This window comes from Debaryomyces fabryi (assembly GCF_001447935.2).
Source record: "Debaryomyces fabryi strain CBS 789 chromosome Unknown contig00114, whole genome shotgun sequence".
NCBI classification, from domain to species: Eukaryota; Fungi; Ascomycota; class Pichiomycetes; order Serinales; family Debaryomycetaceae; genus Debaryomyces; species Debaryomyces fabryi.
The window spans coordinates 15,740-34,839 of record NW_015385540.1 but is presented as its reverse complement, the minus strand read 5'-3'; the positions used below and the strand labels follow the sequence as shown (position 1 = coordinate 34,839).

At 33.8% G+C, this 19,100-nt stretch overlaps 9 protein-coding genes across 9 annotated transcripts; 5 read left to right on the top strand and 4 right to left on the bottom strand.

Annotated features, from left to right (window-relative positions):
• Positions 1-253: 253 nt before the first annotated feature.
• AC631_04350 (uncharacterized protein) lies at positions 254-1,030 on the top strand (the record flags this gene model as incomplete). The annotated part of the gene is made up of 1 exon (XM_015613179.1): positions 254-1,030. The coding sequence occupies one exon, from the start codon at positions 254-256 to the stop codon at positions 1,028-1,030; it is 777 nt and encodes a 258-aa protein (XP_015466009.1).
• Positions 1,031-1,446: 416 nt separating this feature from the next.
• On the bottom strand, positions 1,447-1,815 carry AC631_04349 (uncharacterized protein; the record flags this gene model as incomplete). Its single annotated transcript, XM_015613178.1, has 1 exon — positions 1,447-1,815. One exon carries the CDS (start codon positions 1,813-1,815, stop codon positions 1,447-1,449), a length of 369 nt encoding a protein of 122 aa, XP_015466008.1.
• A 2,177-nt stretch (positions 1,816-3,992) lies between these two features.
• Positions 3,993-5,852, bottom strand: AC631_04348 (uncharacterized protein; the record flags this gene model as incomplete). The annotated part of the gene is made up of 1 exon (XM_015613177.1): positions 3,993-5,852. One exon carries the CDS (start codon positions 5,850-5,852, stop codon positions 3,993-3,995), a length of 1,860 nt encoding a protein of 619 aa, XP_015466007.1.
• A 1,759-nt stretch (positions 5,853-7,611) lies between these two features.
• On the top strand, positions 7,612-10,164 carry AC631_04347 (uncharacterized protein; the record flags this gene model as incomplete). Its single annotated transcript, XM_015613176.1, has 1 exon — positions 7,612-10,164. One exon carries the CDS (start codon positions 7,612-7,614, stop codon positions 10,162-10,164), a length of 2,553 nt encoding a protein of 850 aa, XP_015466006.1.
• Positions 10,165-10,820: 656 nt separating this feature from the next.
• AC631_04346 (uncharacterized protein) lies at positions 10,821-11,852 on the top strand (the record flags this gene model as incomplete). The annotated part of the gene is made up of 1 exon (XM_015613175.1): positions 10,821-11,852. The coding sequence occupies one exon, from the start codon at positions 10,821-10,823 to the stop codon at positions 11,850-11,852; it is 1,032 nt and encodes a 343-aa protein (XP_015466005.1).
• Positions 11,853-12,368: 516 nt separating this feature from the next.
• Positions 12,369-13,106, bottom strand: AC631_04345 (CREG family protein; the record flags this gene model as incomplete). Its single annotated transcript, XM_015613174.1, has 1 exon — positions 12,369-13,106. The coding sequence occupies one exon, from the start codon at positions 13,104-13,106 to the stop codon at positions 12,369-12,371; it is 738 nt and encodes a 245-aa protein (XP_015466004.1).
• A 1,567-nt stretch (positions 13,107-14,673) lies between these two features.
• AC631_04344 (uncharacterized protein) lies at positions 14,674-15,366 on the top strand (the record flags this gene model as incomplete). Its single annotated transcript, XM_015613173.1, has 1 exon — positions 14,674-15,366. One exon carries the CDS (start codon positions 14,674-14,676, stop codon positions 15,364-15,366), a length of 693 nt encoding a protein of 230 aa, XP_015466003.1.
• A 254-nt stretch (positions 15,367-15,620) lies between these two features.
• On the top strand, positions 15,621-16,859 carry AC631_04343 (thiolase family protein; the record flags this gene model as incomplete). Its single annotated transcript, XM_015613172.1, has 1 exon — positions 15,621-16,859. One exon carries the CDS (start codon positions 15,621-15,623, stop codon positions 16,857-16,859), a length of 1,239 nt encoding a protein of 412 aa, XP_015466002.1.
• Positions 16,860-16,980: 121 nt separating this feature from the next.
• On the bottom strand, positions 16,981-18,033 carry AC631_04342 (uncharacterized protein; the record flags this gene model as incomplete). Its single annotated transcript, XM_015613171.1, has 1 exon — positions 16,981-18,033. One exon carries the CDS (start codon positions 18,031-18,033, stop codon positions 16,981-16,983), a length of 1,053 nt encoding a protein of 350 aa, XP_015466001.1.
• Positions 18,034-19,100: the final 1,067 nt, after the last annotated feature.

The following is a 19,100-nucleotide window of genomic DNA, read 5'->3' as shown; positions in this document are numbered from 1 at the left end:
AAAAGAAATAGACGTTATCGGTTTGCTTTTCTTGGGATCATCGTTAGCTCTTATTCTTTTACCCTTGTCTTTATATCGTACAGCAGAAAATGGTTGGAAAAATCCAAGTATTATAGCAATGTTTATTGTTGGAGGTGTACTATTAATAATTTTCGTTTTATTTGAAATATATTTTGCACCATATCCATGTATTCATAAGAAGAATTTCAACAGAACTGTCATTACAGAAGTAATATTCAACATTTTTTATTTCATGTCATCAACTATGCGCAAAACTTATCTTTCATCTTTTGTCTTGATCTACAAAGATTGGAACAATAGAGACTGGACGTATTTTACTAAATCTGTTGTAGCATCAAAATGTCTTTTTGGTCTTGTGGCTGGTTTGATACTTAGACGTACACGCCATTACAAGTATTTGCAGATAATTGGGATATCAATTGAAATGATCGGTGCCGGTTTGTTAGTAAGCATCACAGATGCTAATACAAACACTGGAACTTTAGTAATGTCACAAATTCTATCCGGTATGGGTGGAGGGTTAAGTGTTTATAGTTCACGTACTGCGATACAAGCAGCAGTTTCCCATCAAAACATGACAATGGCAATAACAACTCTTGTCCTATTTTCTAGTATTGGAAGTGCAATTGGAAGTGCAATTGCTGCTGTTATATGGAATAGCAAAACACCAACGAATTTGAGAAAATATATGCCAAGTAACATAACTGATGAACAAGTGCAAACCTTTTTTGGAAATTTGAAATTATTACGGAAATATCCAATGGGTAGCCCAGTTAGAAGTGCAGCTATTGATGCGTATATCGATACTGTTTATTACCTCTTTGCGCCGGCTTTAGGGGTTTTATTTATTTCCTTCATCGTTTGCTTTTTTCAAAAGAATTACTACTTAGGTGATGGTCAAAATGCGATAGAACCAGAAGAACATAATAACCCCGAAGGTGACGACGGTCCAGATTTTGTTGACAGGTTTTTGGCAAAATTGGCCTACAAAACTAGGAAAGACAAATAGGGATATAAGAAACTTGAATTTTACTTTGAACTGTATCTAACCTATTAATTTTATGATTTTGAGTAGATTGAAAATTGGTACTTTTGTATTATATACACACTGCTGACATCTCTAGCTATAATATTATGTTGCATTGCAATCAATACAAGGCGCAATTAATGACACAGAGAATAGTCTCAGAAAGTCGCTGCATAATTTTTAACAATTCAAGTTTTATTCTTTGCGCATAGCGTACTTTGCAAATGAAACTTTTTTTACAACTACTTGAAGGCTCATTTCTAAATAATCCTAAGTTAACTTATTTCTACTGATTGGAAAGACTCTTAAAGTATATTGTAAAGATAGTTCATAGCATAGATAGATATATAAGATTTTTTTTATTTTTTTCAATACTTCATTAGCCTAATAGCCCGACACTAAAAGAAGTTGTCGATCTTCACATGTTTTTGAGGCTTCACAATTGAACTTTTAACATCACCTCTAGAAACTAAAACTGAGAATTCATCATTATCTAAGTCACGACAGTCATTGTGATTGAATGACTCACTCCATGCATCATTGCACTGCATGTTTCCATACCAGACATAAACAGTATAATCATCTGATTCATTCGACACAGAAAAACTTTGTTGGTTACCTCCAGTCATTCCATAACATGTATTTTCGTCAAGTTGGATATTTCCTGACAGATCACCTGCGCATTTTTGTTCATGGTAGGAGAAAATTTCTGCACCCTCTGCTAATAAGATATTAACTAAAACTAATAAACCAAAGTTGAAAATCATATTTAATTGTATTGTTAATGAAAGAATAAATTGTTTGATTTCATCCAAAAAATTCCTGCTCTTTTATATTTTGAAGGTTACTAAAAATAAGATCATTAGGAGAAATTGATAAAGGTACAACCTTCTATGAATAGAATATCATAACTAAAAATAAGTTCATAAGAAGTTTTAAAGAATAGTGTAATTCTGTTTGAATAGATCATCATTTACTAAAAATACTTCTTTTATGGAGTACTGATACGAGCCGCACTATGCAGGGGACAAGAAAATACGTATAAAAGTCCACTTGACAACACCATCACGTGGTTGGACAAGAATTCCGAGAATTTTAAAAATACACTGTCATTAGTAAGTGAACATATGTGTCAGGATTTATTACAATCTTCAACGATTATTATGATTCAGGGGATATTCAAACTTTCTACTTAGTTACTATTTATTGAATGGTTTGAGGTTCATGTTAATTTTAAGTAACGGAATACGCAATAAAAGAGTGATGATCTTTTTTTTATGAAAAAAGACAAAGTATAATAAAGCTTTGGAAATTCAAATTTATGAACAGCGAAACATTATTTTAGGAATATTATAAAATAATTCTATAGATCAAACATTTAGGTCGCCAAAGATTTGAATGTTAAAAGTCCCTTCTAAGACCTTTAGTTGAAATCCCACATCTACAAAATCGGGCAAACTAAATGAGTTCCTTTCACGCAGTTCTAGATATCGCAATTTTATTAATACAGTACTTCACCCTTGGCTCAACTTCAATATAACAACAAGTGAACTGTATGACTATTCTCTGTAGTTATTTGTATTATTTTCTTTAAAATGTATGTTATCTAAAATCCATTTTGAGAGTTAAATCATATAATAGAAAACATGATACTTAAACAGGTTTTTTGAAATATGATATTAACTCTCTTTCAAAACCATAAGATAAATTATCATTGACATAAGAATAAACGAAAGAATGCCATAAAGTAAAAATTTAGTTTCATTAAACTCTCTTAAATCACGCTTCAACGAGTGGGTGTTCATTTCTATTTGTAGACGTTCTACATGTTCTCGGCCATGGCATTCGGTTTACGTTACTCTGCTTTTAAGGCTGACCATTGATGAAATACGATATTGTCATTTCTTGTAAGGGATAAGACAATTGTAAATTAATTATACCACTCTTTAAATTTCTTTACTGATAATTCCTCTACTGATCGTATCAGTGTAGGCTATACAAAATTTGGTTCCTTATTCTGCTCAATTAACTATAATTTTTGATGGTCAACGATTGGCAGCCAGCGCGAAATATTCAACATGATGCAGCTCAAGACTTGAATCAAATTATTTTATAACGTGCTATTTGCTTTTATTCCTACACATAATTTACAATCTAACAGCTATTCTATTTATGTTTTTTATGTTTTTTGTCTATTTTTCTTGGGAACTCTAGCAAATCAATAAAAAAATATAGTTCCCAAAATGTTTGTTGTAATGAAACAAACAAAATCCCAATAGAGCTTCTTATCAGTCTTCTTCTTTCAGATGTAAAAAAAATTTTTTGATGGACAAATTCATGTGTCTCCAGAGTTATTGATTAAATAATCTCCATATAACTTCTATGTGTTCAGCACATATCTGACCTTATAAGGTTTGAATTTTAATAAATCTGCTCTACTATACACAGGCTCAGAATTTTCAAGTGCAACAGGAAGAATATAATTCACCAAATAAGAAAATGTGCTACATCTGTTCAAATTTTGTATATTTGATAGAATCCAAAGAATACAAAAAAGTTTATTAAGTTTTTCGTGCAATCAAACGGCGATATTTTTAGATCTATATTCAATAGAAAAATTCCAGCTTCATTCATACAATAGTTTGTATCAACTAGTATATTAAGCTAAAAAAAGACTTTGAATCTTATTTAACAACCTTTGTCATCTACCATAATTGACATAGTATAGATATACAAACCATTTACCTGCTTTATGGTTCTTCAAGAAGGCTTCCATAATTAATACCCACCATGCTTGATATAGCCATTTTGATCACACAATTGAGAATTGAATTCTCAATAATTTACTATCCCTTATTTATTGAATTTTTAGATACAAGGGGGCATACAATATAGATATAACTTAGCACATCGTTGAAATAGAATCCTATATGAAGACGTCCCTTCAAAGGAGTCTTGCAATTTTATCTTTCCAATTCTTGGATGCATCTCTTGTTCTTTCTTTTTCATCAATTAAGTCCTGATCAACTGCATTCTGTTGATCGTTAAGGAAATAGTTCGTCTGAAAGAAGGCACAAATAAATGGAACAAAAGACAAACCTAGCGCAGTACAAAAGAAATAGTAATTTACCTCTTGATAAGCGGCAATTGCACCTTGTCTAACTTCACTCTCGATAGGGTATTCATGAAGTAATGTAATATCTCCAAACAATTCTGCGACTTGTGCATCAGTTACAGATGAGGATAAGTGTTTTCTCAAACTACCAGGCATTTTAGCATTCCATATAGCACCAGTAACTGCTTCTCCAATTGCACCACCAATACTAGTCCAAAGGTTCAACATAGCGATGGCCAAGGCAACCTGCGAATGTTCTACAGATGCTTGAAGAGCAACACCGGATGCAACAACAGAAAAACCACCACCACCACCTGCTAATATGGGATGCGCAATCAATGCTCCAGTTACTATAGTGGAGCCTTTACCTTGTATTAATATTCCATAAGAAATAATTCTCATTCCAAGCCCTACTAATTGCCATATTTTATACCTACGAGTGATCCTAAATAAAACTCCTGCAATGACACCAAATATACACAAAGCAAGTGTAAGAGCATTGTTAAAATACGTCCAGTTTTTATAACTCCAATCTTTGACAACGAAAACATAGGATGAAAAATAAAGCAATCCGATATACCCAGCAAAATAATAGAAAAAATCAATTATAATGGACATAACCAGTGTTACATTCAAAATTCTTTTTGGCATTGCAGGAAACGGTGCATAATAAATTTCGTATGTAAAAAATACTATTATCAACAAACCACCCACAATCATCATTGCAATTAAACTAGGGTTTTTCCAGCCATCATCAGCTGAGCCAGCAAGAGAAAAAGGTAATAATAGTAGCGCAAATCCGAAACCTAATAACAACAAACCAAATGCATCTACTTCTATTAATCCTAGCTTGATAACTGAAAGAATATTGTGAAGTGTCTCTTTCTTTGTGTCAGCCTTACCAGACGAAAAACTATCAGTAGGAGTGACTTTTTTATCAAAATAAGTCATAACCATTATTGCTGGTGACAAAACAACTGGAATAATTATAGCAAACATCCCGTAACCCCATTTCCAGTTAGACACTTGCAAATCGCCAACGATCAAACCGGCGAACCAACAATTAATTATGAAAGGTGCTGCCAAAATTGAAGTGACAAATCCCCTCCATTTTAAAGGTGTAAAATCTATGACGATAAGGGAATTTACAAAATTCACACCAGTTTTACCAACAGTAGCTAACCCTAACCCAACAATGAAGGCGGTAGCTGTTTGACTTGAAGCTGCGATAATATAGCCAATAGTGTAAAAAAATACTGAAATGATATAAATAAAAGTTCTAGAAATCAAGTCAGAAAACTTTGCTAATATAGGGTTACTTACCGCACCGATGATTCCATTAGCAATATTTATAGTAGCCAAACTTGAATGAGCTCCAAAAGAAGATGTTGCTAGAGGCTGTAAACTGTAAGTAGTGGAAGAGTCTAGAGAAGCAGCCCAAGCACAGATAAGAATAGAGGTTCCGTAAATTGCTTTCACAATCTTACCTCTTCTTGAATCATCCATTGCTGCTTTAACATTCTCTATAAGCTGAACACCTCTCATTGGACGAACATGTGGTTCATTTTGAGTTTGAATTCCTGATGACTTTTCGTATTGGTCGTCTTCTATCAAATCTCTATCTTCTTTATTTCGTAATGTGTTTTCTTCGTTTATACCTATTTTCTTAGAGTCGTAATCTTCAACCATTTTGAAATGAATTAATAAATTACTTAATTTTGACTCAAATTCGAATATATAATTATTTTGTCTTATTTATATTCAATTATGTATTACATTTCAAAAATGTTATACTTGAAGATCAATGAAAATTGTGATGTTATGTAAAGGCACCTTTTGTAAGAGCTAAGATTAATCTGATATGCTTCGTAACAGATCTAAGATTTCCGCACTCAATTTTTCTTGATACAACATATGATATCTGCAGGTCAAATACAGGATTAACATAAAAAGTAGAGTCTTTCATATTTAAATCTTGGCATGGCAATATACAATTCAAAAAAAAACTTAATGTATTATTGTGAACCCTAGAGTGTAATAAGAGTTAGGAAAAGTAATCAATCTTATGATAAGAATATAAAAATTATGAATTATGAAGTAGAATATAATAGCTTATACAACCATGAAAATGAAAGCTCATATCTTTTTTATAAAAATATCTGAGAACACTTATAATCATTATACAATGTAGAACAAGAACTTATTTATGAATTCTTAAACTGTAGAAATAGATTGATCAGATAATCTGCAAAGATTACATAAGATCTATCGTTGTGAACTTTAAAAGTCATTTTTATCAGATTATGCATGTTTTACCCGCCTTTAAAAAAAATTCAAATGTTTTGGCGCATTGCACGGCCTGTCGCTAAAATTAAAGAGAGAGGTATACGGAGTGGAAATGTTTTTCATATTCCTCAAAGTAAAATTTGCTTTCACAAATTAAAAATAAGATGTCATGGAGAATAACTAATTCTGACTGGTAATAATTGCCTAGAAATGACAACTTTTATTTTCCCTTGGTCTCCACTTGACAAAGAGACATATATTGCATAACTAGGTACATAAATCAATTCTATGTATATTACGTAAGTACGCTTTGTCTGATAATCATTGCAGGGCGACTAAATCTTTAATTTACGAAAAACCACAATCTAACAGCAACGATACACGGCAATCGGATTTAAATATTATGATTATAATTTTAATAGCATGTGTGAATTTGTCGAGCAAAACCAATGCGTCATCAAGCTTTCCAGAGTATGCCAAAATGATATTGAAAATACCATCCTAAATGCAAAAAGTAGCGTGTTTGTTTTTAGCCACAAAGAGGAAGAGGTTCTAAATCCATTAATTTCGTTTTTTCAGCCTCAAAATTTTTTAGTAATCATTCCAAATTACACCATTTGAACAAGCTTAAAATTTATCTTGTCTCGTAACCATTTCTGTCAGTGTTTCCTAGAAACTGACTTGACGTATAGTTCCAACAAATTCCAACTAACTAATTTTTGATGTTTACTAAATTCGTTCTAGTGTAACTACTAAACAAAGTATCGCTCGGATAAATTAAATTATAGCTCAGTAATACAAGATAGTAAATTAAAACAACCCATCAAACTTTTCGAATCAATTTTAATTGGAAACCAAAGCGAAAAAACATTCCCAATGCAAAACATAAAAATTGACTGCAACTTTCTTATGTGGCAGGCCGGATCGTTTCTACGGAACGGTGCCTATATGCGGATTTTGCCGAATAGAGAATAAAAAAGGCTATCTGGATTATTATTAGTGGCTAATAATTGATTTCCCGATATCGCGATCGGGTTACTATTGTAAATCACAATCTCTTTCTCGTATTTGACAGAACGTCAAGACGAAATATATGCATATTTTTTTGATTTAAATATGGCTGTATCATTGTTTCTTAAAAGGTCTAAATTCTAGTCGCAAAATGTCAGAAAAGGAGCTTGATAGTAAAAGAGAGTTCATACAAGTCAATTCAAAAGATGAATCTGATGCTCTTCATGAAGACTATAAACAGAAACTTTATGAAAAGTTGGGTCACGCTGATGTTCTCACTGATGATGCCAGGATTCCTGAGATAGAGTATCTTTATCAAAAAACTGATGAGCTATCTTTATCAAGGGCCCTTGAAATTTTACAACAATGTATTCAAGACCATGATGATGATCCAAATTTCCCATACGATGATTTTGAGTTTATAAAAAAAATTCTGAAAGGTTATAATAATGACTTGAATATGAGCTTTAATGACTGGAGTTTTAGCGCCAAGATGTACGCCGCTTTAAATGAGTATCATTCACCATACCCAGAAGTCCGAGCAATTTCATCGCCCATGGATGATCCAAATATACCTTGTGAGACTATACGTGCTTATATTTTAGGATTTGTATGGTGTATTATTGGCACTGGGGTTAATGAACTTTTTTCTCGTAGACAACCTTCCATTTATTTATCTGCTTCAGTTTGTCAGATGCTAATGTATCCATCCGGAATAGCTCTTCAATATATTTTACCAGATTGGGGATTTACCTTATTTGGAACGAGGCATTCTCTCAACCCGGGACCTTGGACTTATAAAGAACAGATGTTTGCCACTGTTATGTTTGACATTGCAATTGGTGGTATGTATGTGGGTTACAACTTTTATGTTGAAAAGCTAAATGTTTTCTATGGTAATACTTGGATTACAGCAGGCTATCAAATTTTGCTATCTCTATGCACACAATTATTTGGCTTTGGATTCGCAGGTATTCTTCGTAAAATCGTCATTTACCCAGTTCGTGCTGTTTGGCCAACTATTCTACCAACTCTTGCTCTTAATCGAGCGTTATTGAAGAAAGAAAAGAAAGAAAGTATTCATGGCTGGACAATCACCCGGTACAAATTCTTCTTCATCGTGTTCACTTGTTCGTTTTTATACATGTGGATTCCTGACTATTTATTTCAAGCATTGTCATATTTTAACTGGATGACTTGGATCAAACCTGACAACTTCAATCTAGCCACAGTTACCGGATCTATTCAAGGTCTTGGGTTAAATCCAATTTCAAGTTTTGATTGGAACATTATAGGTTATTGGCTCCCGTTGGCATTTCCATTCTATACATATCTAAATATGATGATAGGAATGATCATTGGATTTTTCGTGATTATTGGCCTTTACTATAGCAACTATAAATGGACTGCTTATCTTCCAATTAACGATAACAATATTTATACCAATACCGGACAAATTTATGAGGTTCAAAGTGTGCTTACGAATGGGAGGCTTGACGAAGATAAATATAAAAAGTACGGTCCACCGTATTTATCAGCAGCTAACCTAGTGGTTTATGGTGCTAATTGTGCGCTTTATACTTTCATGATTCCATACGTTTTCTTTACTGAACGCAAAGGTATTTGGAGATCAATCAAATCATTGAAGGAACTGATTACCGATTTCAGATCGTCAAACTATACACGGTTCAAAGATCCACATTCTCGAATGATGTCTCGTTACAAAGAAGTTCCAGATTGGTGTTTTTTAGTGATCATGTTGGTTGCTCTCGTCTTTGCAATTGTGTGTGTGAAAGTTTATCCTGCCAACACACCCGTTTGGGGCATCTTTTTAGTCCTTGCTATAAACGCCGTATTTGTGATTCCATTATGTATAATTTATGCTGTCACAGGATACTATTTTACTCTTGAGGTTCTAGTTGAATTGATTGTAGGTTATGCATTGCCAGGAAATGGTGATGCTTTAATGTTTTTGAAAGCTTTGGGTTTCAATATTACTGGCCAAGCTCAACAGTACGTTTATGATCAAAAAATGGCACATTACGCAAAAGTTCCTCCAAGGGCAGTTTTTCGTGGTCAACTATTAGGGACAATTTTCCAAATAATTGTCTCCTTGCTCGTAATAAATTGGGAAATCTCTAATATTGATGGAATATGTACTGATGAACAGTCGAATAATTTCACTTGTCCTAGTGAGGTTTCCTATTATTCTTCTTCGGTATTTTGGGGTGTTATTGGCCCAAAAAGAATATTTAATAAATTATATCCAATATTGCCATATTGTTTCCTTATTGGCTTCCTACTTGCACTTCTATGTCTCGCTATTAGACATTACTTTTACAAACAAACCCGTTGGTTTCAACCAGCAGTTATTATTGGAGGGCTCTTCAATTACGCACCTTACAATTTAAGTTATTTTCTTCCTGGTCTTTATGTATGTTATGCCTTCAACCACTATATTAAGAAAAGATTTAGTGCATGGTGGGAGAAATATAATTATATTTTATCGTCTTCTCTTGATGCTGGTGTTGCCTTCAGTGGTATCATTATCTTCTTTGCAGTTCAATATCATGAAAAGGATATAAATTGGTGGGGAAATTCGGTGTCATATGCCGGTACTGACGGAGGAATGGGCCAAGTTAGTTTATTGGATCCAACTACTGCCCCAGATGGATATTTTGGATTGAGATCAGAAGAATTCTGATGCAATTATTAATCCACAGTCTCTGTTGGTTTTTAAATGTTCTTTTTGGCGTAATAATTGAGTTCCAATAGTTTAAATTTCTTAAACTATACTATATTAAATTGATTTTCTTTTTTATATTCTGTATAATTAAACCTTGAGAAATCAACCAGTAGTATTCACCCTAATGTTTCGGTAAAGTTATGATATTATTTGTCGATTTTTAATGTCACTCTCAGTACGAAAGATTTTATTTCAGGGTTCATTATCGTCTGTATTACAAACATTATGAGCAAAATTTGTGGACGTTCTGAATTCTAGTAACTACAGCGATATGATAATATCTTTGTCGCCTTGATTGCAAGTTAAAGACTGCCGAGTTCACTTAAGCAGGAGGTATATCGTGCTCGTGTAAGGTTAAAGGTAAATGATATATTGAATTTGCATATATTTGGGAATGTTTACAAACCCATTTTTATTTTGATCAGCGATGCTAAAATGCTTGAACAACAATGCAAGTGCGATCCCTTTGTTATGATTTATGTCAGTTTCATGGACAATAGTATGTTTACCTATCCATCTGAAACGTGCGAAACTAGAGGAGTTTGTTTATATATAAATAGGATATAGTTGCAATTTTCCTTCAACATTTTTAATCATTTTATTAAGAAGCGATAATGACAGGACTTGGTGTACCAGGTGTATTTAAACTAGTTATGGGGAAATGGTTTTCTCGAATAACGTATACAGGTGTTTACTTGGGAGTATTTGAGAAATTATCTACGACGGAACCAAAACTGGCTGAGGAGGTGTCCCGTGAAATTAAGGTACATACAGATACACTTTATAGGCTCCTTCGGGCACTATCATTAATAGGCTTAGTAGAAGAAAATGAAGAATATAAGTTTCTATTAAATGAAGACGGTTCAATTTTACGCAAAGATCACCCAATGTCGTTAAGAGGACTCTTTTTATTCGAGGAAAGTTTAGAGCATCTTGTTTGTTGGAAACATCTACCAGACTTTGTTAAGGAAGGTCCCAAAAAAACTGCTTTTGAGATTGAATTTGGAAAACCAATTTTTGATTATATGGATGAAAATCCAAAATATGCCACCATTTTTGGAAATGCAATGGATTCTATTTCTTACAAGGAAATTGAGGGTATTGTCAACGTTTTGAAAGAAGGAAATTATTTAGACAAGAGTGGTGTTATTTGTGACATTGGGGGCAGTAGCGGATATTTTCTCGATGTGGTTTTAAATTCGGTAGGCAAGCCTGGTGTTAAAGGGATTGTTAGCGATACTGCAACGGTCATTAATGATGTCAAATCGAATGGCAAAGATGCCGCATTGCTGAAAAATCTTTCTTTTGCAGAGGTTGACATGTTCAAGAAGGCTGTCCCTGCAGATGTCTATTTTGTAAAGCATATTCTTCATGACTGGCCAGATGATAAGTGCATAGAAATTTTAAGACTGGCTAAGGCAGTCGCAAATCCTGGTGCTAAATTCATTGCTTGTGAAGCTGTAATCCTGGAGCCAAATGTTCCGAGCCTTTCCAAAGTATTGGATATCCAAATGATGCTCATGTGTTGCGGTCGCCAAAGAACAGAATCTGAATTCAAGAAGCTATATGAAGCTGCTGGATGGAAACTTGAAGCCGTTAAACCCTGTGGAGATGATTTTATTTCTTTAGTAATAGGCACTATTTGAATAGAAGGTTATGATCTGTTGAAATATTCTTATATGAAGTAGCCAACTTTTTTTTCTTTCAAGATCTTGCTACAGCTACAACTACTAGCCAAATAAAAACTAGCACTGTCTACTATTTCGCAATAAATGTTAAGATAACAGCACCATGAGAAGCTCTGTTACATCAAATTAAATAAAAACATCTTTAAAAAGCCTTTTCGTTTCTCTTCAGCTACAATTGAGAGTAGTATAATTATGGGGAAAGTTTCCTTTACGCGATCAATAATCATTACGAACTTAGGACAAGCAATATATCTTCGCTATGCAAGATAATAATGATTTGATATCCCTTTTATAAATGTACTTTACAAATCCGTCAATTTGAAGAATTATGATACTCACAATTCATAAATACTATAGACTTGTAAATCGTTCATCTCAGTTAGTTTATGCAGTTGTTAACATTATCTTATTATTTTTAGTCAATTATATTCCCATGCTTGTGTATTGAATATATGAACAAAAGGGTTCTGATCGCTAGAGCAAATTAATATGAGCGGTATTCACCGTATTCGACTTGATTAGTTTCGCTTCATGGTAAATAGCGCCCTCAATTGTGCCAATATACGCCAAATTACCAAATCCACCAATCATATAAACCTCATCAACAACAAGCTTAGCCCAGTGTGACTTATGAGGAGTAATTTTGTTCCGTGGTAGCCAAGCTTTTGCATCTGGGTGTCTCTTCAAGAAACAAGCTTCAAGTTTAAGTTGATCAATTGGATTTTCAAAAGTTACATTTTCCAACTTTCCCATCAAATTAATTCTAGGCGATCCAGCAGGAGAATGTTTGATACTACCAGGATAAGATGTATCTACTTCTTCATTTGAAGGATGATCGCCTACTCTAATCGTAAACGTGTAATCTGACCCCTCTTCAATATTTTGGAAAGTTGATCCAATATCTACCACAAGCCAATAAGGATCTCCGTTACCATCACAATCTGCATAATATTCCATCGATGAATCAGGGATTTTCATATGTTCATCTCCATGTTTAACTGTTTTCAAAGTATTTACATTGACAAGAGATTCTCTAGACACCAATGTTCTAGCTACTCTAGCTCCATGCTCAACATTAGGTATCACATTTATATTGAGCGGCTTCTGACTATTAGAAACAGAAATTGAATCTTCCATCACGGGATAGCATAATACATGATTAATTGCGTAAGCAACTTTGATTAATCTAGAAGATATTGTATTTATCTTCATGTTTATTTCAATTTCTGCGTTTGTAATGATTGAAATACAATTGATAATCCGATTTCGGAAGCAGGCTTTTTGTGGGAGACTCATCGGAAATCAGAAAATGGATTTCGCAATTATCTCAGAATTCTTATCGGGTTTGATTTCAGGAGCGATTCAAAAATAATCACTTTTATCGGACGTGAATATTCTAATAAAAATCTTTACTACATATTATATTATTTAATAAATTAGATTTAAATCTAATATAATCATATTGTTTATTAGTTTTGTTGTATGGTTAATTGTTTTTGTTTTTTAAGAGGTTCACTGATCTAGCTGGTTCTAATATACAGAGTTGAAGCAGACTTGATTAAAATTTTCTGCTAATTTATAGGAACAACCTACTTATACCGAAGTTTAAGAATAATATCTATATTAATTTGAATAACGAACTTGTTTATAATCTACTAAGAATAGTATTGTAAAACGAATATAATAGAAAGACCCTAATGAACTATTGAATTTAATTCTGTTCTCTTATCAGGTATCTTGATTTCCCGTCTTACACCGGATTCTAGAATCACATTTGCATCTGAACTGTAATTCCTCCTTAATTGAAAATCTTCGAGGAATTATAGGTACTAATGAAAAAGATTTTCATCAATGTAATTGATCAAATATAATTACTGGTTAATCCTTCGAAACCCGGCCATAATTTATTGGATCTGAATTTTAGCGGATCCTAGGAATACAAATTAAAATTGTTACTGTAGCGATGATAAAAATCTCGTAAGAGAGCGGGTCTAAAAAATATCTCCATCACATGCACCCCGAGTGCATTCGGGGAAAAAGAATGTCGATAATGTGGCATTCCTTGCGCGTGCCATTCAAAAATGGATAGCGTAATCTTGCGATATGATGCTCAATAGTAACTATTCCAGCAGTTGGCTATTTTGCAAGATTGAAAGTTAATGCTAAATATTCTTTCATTGTATAGAAAACTGAGCTATTGATAAAACAAGTACCTTTTGCAAAATTCCTCGAGTGTAAAAAACGTAAATTGAAGGCAGTTCTTTTTTCATTTCCGGAAAGATAAAATTATTAAGCTCCTTTACAAAAAATAAAACTTCGATTTAATTGAAACATGAAACACTTCTTAGAAAGAAATATTTTTTGTCATTAAAAACCATAATTCCAATTAAAATGCTTATTTTAGTAATAATAGGTTTTCTTTGTTCGTCCCAGTAACTCTAATAAATACGCCGCGGACAATAAAGATTGAAACCTCTCCCTAAATTAAATGATGCCAATTACCGTATCAGGAAATTTTTTTGGATCGAATTTATTCTACTCGTAATTTTCAATAATCATTTCCTTAAATCGACCTGCCAATTAAAAAATAATTGTTGAAGAATAATGAATATGTCAAACTAAAGCAAGTTCCACTCCGTATTTGTCAATTGTTCATAAAATATTATTAACTATGTGCACATGTTCTAAAGTATAATTGCAGAGCTATTTCTATAAATACCAAAGAAATATTCTACAATTCACTGAACTTGAAAAACACGTACCATACAGCGAAAAAAGAATGAAATTTACCAACGCCATTTGTTACACCTATTTGATTACAGTCGCAATAGCGGCTCCAATAGAAGCCACCAAAGCTTCCGAAGCCGTTGCTCCAAGAAATCTTGCCAGTATTGAAAAAGCTTTAGAACTGAAAGCAGCTGCCCTTAAGGCATCCGCATTACAATCTGCCAAAAATGCTCTTTCAAATGGTGTATCATCTGCTAAAAGTGCTGCTGGAAATGCTGCTAGCTCAGTTGAACTGGCTGCGCTGCTGAAATTTTCATCTATAGTCGCTGCTGCTCAGCTGGAAGCTGCCTCTCTTAAAACTGCTGCTCAGCAAGCAGTTTCAAATGCTGAACAAGATGGAGATGATGAAATTGCTTGTGTTCAAGAAGACTTACAACTGAAAGCAGAGGAACTAGAATCTGCTGTTCAACAGGCTATTGCTTCGGCTAAGGGTGCCACCTCTCTGGAAATTGCGTCGATCGAATCATCTTTGGAACTGAAGGCTGCATCTCTTAAGCAATCAGCTCAACTGGCGGTCACATCTGCTGAAAACGCAGGCAAACTGAAAATTATCTCTGCTGAAAAAGCGGTCATCCTGCGTGTTGCTGCAGTTGAAGATAATTTTTGGGAGAAGGTTGGTTCTGCTAAAGGTTCTTTTGAACTGAAGGCGGCTTCTCTTAAAAGTGAACTTGAATCTTTGTTCTGAAAACACCTTCGAATAATTGACTTGCTATACTAATAGATAGAGAATCAATATATAATTATCTACAAAATCAGATCAATTAATCTTTGTTTAAGTACAGCTGTAAAATGTAATTAGTTTGGAGAATCAAATGAAAATCGCACATGAAACTAATTTACCCCACTTTTCTACAAAACTATAAAATAAGGATTTTTACGTCGGAAGCTAAGTAGTAATTCTAACCTTAGAGAAATTGAGAAAAGGTGAAGAAAAAGATAATGGATAGGTTGAATCAAGTTTCGGGGCATTTATCACAATCTACAACTAAACCCATACTTTCGAAAAATCCGGATGATGTGGTAATTGTTGCATCATATCGAACCGCAATTGGCAAAGGATATAAAGGAAGTTTCAAAGACGTTGGTAGTGATTATATATTGCTTAAGTTCTTAGAAGCATTTCTCGCCAAGACAGGAGTTGATCCTAGCTTGATTGAGGACATTGCTTGTGGAAATGTCCTTAAGGTCCGCTCTGGTATCTGTGAACATAGAGCAGCTGCGATCAGTGCCGGTATTCCATATACTACTCCTATTATAGCCGTAAACAGACAATGTGGGTCTGGTTTGATTGCTATAGGTGATATAGCTAATAAAATCATAGCAGGAGAAATTGATTGCGGTTTAGCTGTTGGTGTGGAATCCATGACCAAGGACTTTGCCTTGGGACAAGCAGTCGTGTCTAAAGCCCTCGAAAATCATACAGAAATGATGAAATCTAAAATTTCCATGGGCATTACAAATGAGAATATAGCTGACAAATATAATGTCTCACGTAGAGAACAAGATGAGTTTGCAGCTGAGTCTTTCCAAAAAGCTGAGCTTGCTCTGGAATCGGGCCTATTTGCTGATGAGATACTACCTATTGAATCTTTAATTGAAGAAAAGGATGCGCAAGGGGATTTTTACTTCAAGAGAGTAATAGTCGATAAAGATGAAGGTATTCGTAAAGGAATAACTGCAGAATCCTTGAGTAAATTACCCCCAGTATTTAAGAAAGATGGTCTGACCCATGCAGGTAACTCTTCTCAAGTTAGTGATGGAGCAGCGGCTGTTTTACTTATGAGGCGTTCTTTTGCTGAGAAGAATGGTTTTAAGATCGAGGGTAAATTTATAAGATGTGTATCTGTCGGGGTTCCTCCAGAAATTATGGGAGTTGGTCCAGCAATAGCTATTCCTCATATTCTTAAGAAAACAAATTTAACCGTAAATGATATTGCAGCCTTTGAAGTTAACGAAGCCTTTGCAGCCCAATGCTTGTATTCGATTAATGCATGCAAAATACCAAAAGAAAAAGTGAATATCAACGGAGGGGCCATTGCCTTGGGTCATCCAGTAGGTGTAACAGGGGCCAGACAATATGCAACTATTTTGAGATTATTGAAGCCAGGTGAAATAGGTTTAACCTCAATGTGTATTGGTTCAGGTATGGGATCTGCTAGTATAGTTGTCAAAGAGTAAAGAAGAATCATGTACTAAATTGGTAGAAGTTTATACTATGTTTCAAGTTATTAAGTTGATTATATACGAAAACAGCATATCTGCCCATCATTTAATACCCCTTGAGAAAACTGGTTGAATATTAATAGCTCCATGAGATATTGGCCAAATATTTTTTTCCATTAAATTCTATGAATACGAAGTTTTTGTTACCATAATTCAGATTTTCAATTCTTTCTACTGTTATCAACCCCAGTTCATTTAGTTCATTTACCCATTTGATTGAACCCCGAACATCAAAGCACAGGAAGCTTAAAAATACTAGCCAGTGAAGAGGAGCTATAAATTTTTTACCTGACCATTCGAGGTTTTGTTGATCATCGGAGAGTATCCATTCATTCTTAGTTGATTTATCACCAACTGTACCATCTATATTATGCTCTGCAATATATGGATACTTGCTCTCAATATTTTGACGTATGCGCTCTTCTTTTTCAGCTAGAAATCCGGGAATATCTTTATAACACTCAGAATGTTTTTTTAGCTCTTCATCAACCTTGCTGTCGATATATTCCTCTTTAGGACTTTTCGTCATCAAATACTTTTCAAAATTGAATATTTTTTCGACATTAAACGATCCGACGAATTCTGTGTTCCTCGTGAGTTTCAGCGCTATATCGTACCTGAAAATTGCTGGTATCAACAGGTTGCTGCTAAAATCTTTAGGGATCTGGTTTATGTTGATACTATATGAGTAGGATTTCAGCATGATGGCCTTTTCTCGTGCTTCTACACAAAGTGGTAAGTCATTTTCCTTTAAATAACCAATAACATATACTTCATTATTTTCAACACCTAATATTCCAAAAGAACCATATTCATTAAGAAAAATCATCTCACCATTTACAGTGGAATGAGTTGACCTTATTGCATGCTCTATTAAGTACTTTAAATAGCCTTTCCCCTCGTAGAGCCTGTCCATTGGATTGAAGTATATTTTATCCCCAGAAGGAGAAACGGACCAGCTACCTTCCCAATTCATGTCCCCATGGTAATCAAGAAATTCAGCATTTCTGTGTTGTAAATACATATGTGACTTTGAACCCTCAAAACAATCTGTTGCATTTTGAATCTGTTCATTCGTAAGCGGAGGATAAATTGTAAATTCCCCTTTAAAATCTGTTGAATTCCCCATGTCGATATTTTTTTAGAACAAAATTGTCTTAACTACAAATGATATTAAATAATCAATTCAAATAAGGATATATATATATGTTAGTAGTTAATTATTTAGCATTGCTTGATGCACATCAATGTTACAAATAGCGAAAAGCTGCATTATCCTATTATGTTTTCAGCTCAGATGTTTTATAATCAGCAATCTTAAGCAAAGATTGCATTGCTAAAATTCCTTTTCTTGGATTCCTTAAACCTTTAAGTTTAGTAATGCTCTTTTAACAGCAGATTATTATTTTAAATTAATCTGTTTTTAGGTAATTTTTGGAAATGCACTATTCGGACTAGCAATTTATTATTGGTTAACGAAGGAAATTATTATACCATATATGAAATAGTATCATAATCAAAAAATGGGGTCAATGACAAACATAATATAGAACAGTTAAATGTTGTTCCGGATTTATCCAATAGGACTATTCCAGTGACAGAATTGGAATTTACATTTCTACATATGCAACATTTCCATTTTCGCACTATGACAAAATATGATATTTCTATGATTCTAATGAGTAATTCAAAATCACTATTAGCTACGTCAATCAAAGTGAAAGTGGATGTTTTATATAAAATAAGCAATATCTCTAGGTTTTTAAGGCGTAACTCCGCTCACTGGGGACTATGATGATCTTAACTACTGGAAGAGATACTGACATCGTTCGAATTGTTATGTGAACCAAAAATACTTCTGAGTTCCCAAATTTACGCTTTTAAGCAAATTTACGGTGTAAAGTATATCTCAAATATATGTGAGCAATAATGACTCATTTTTCTCAAAACGGAATACTATGCAGCTTCTTTCGTATCTTTAGGAATATTTAAGGATCGAATCTGGAGCTTCTTGTAACACAATTTATTTTTTTCTCCAGAAAAGTATCTAAGCGTCGGTACTTGTAGTATTTTCGGCGCGTACAACTAAGAACACTTCTATTTCAGACTTAACATGGGAGCTAACGAATTTGTTTCAGCTTTCATCCCAAGAATGTCCTTCATTCTTTGGATCTGCCCTCGGCTCTACTGAAGAAC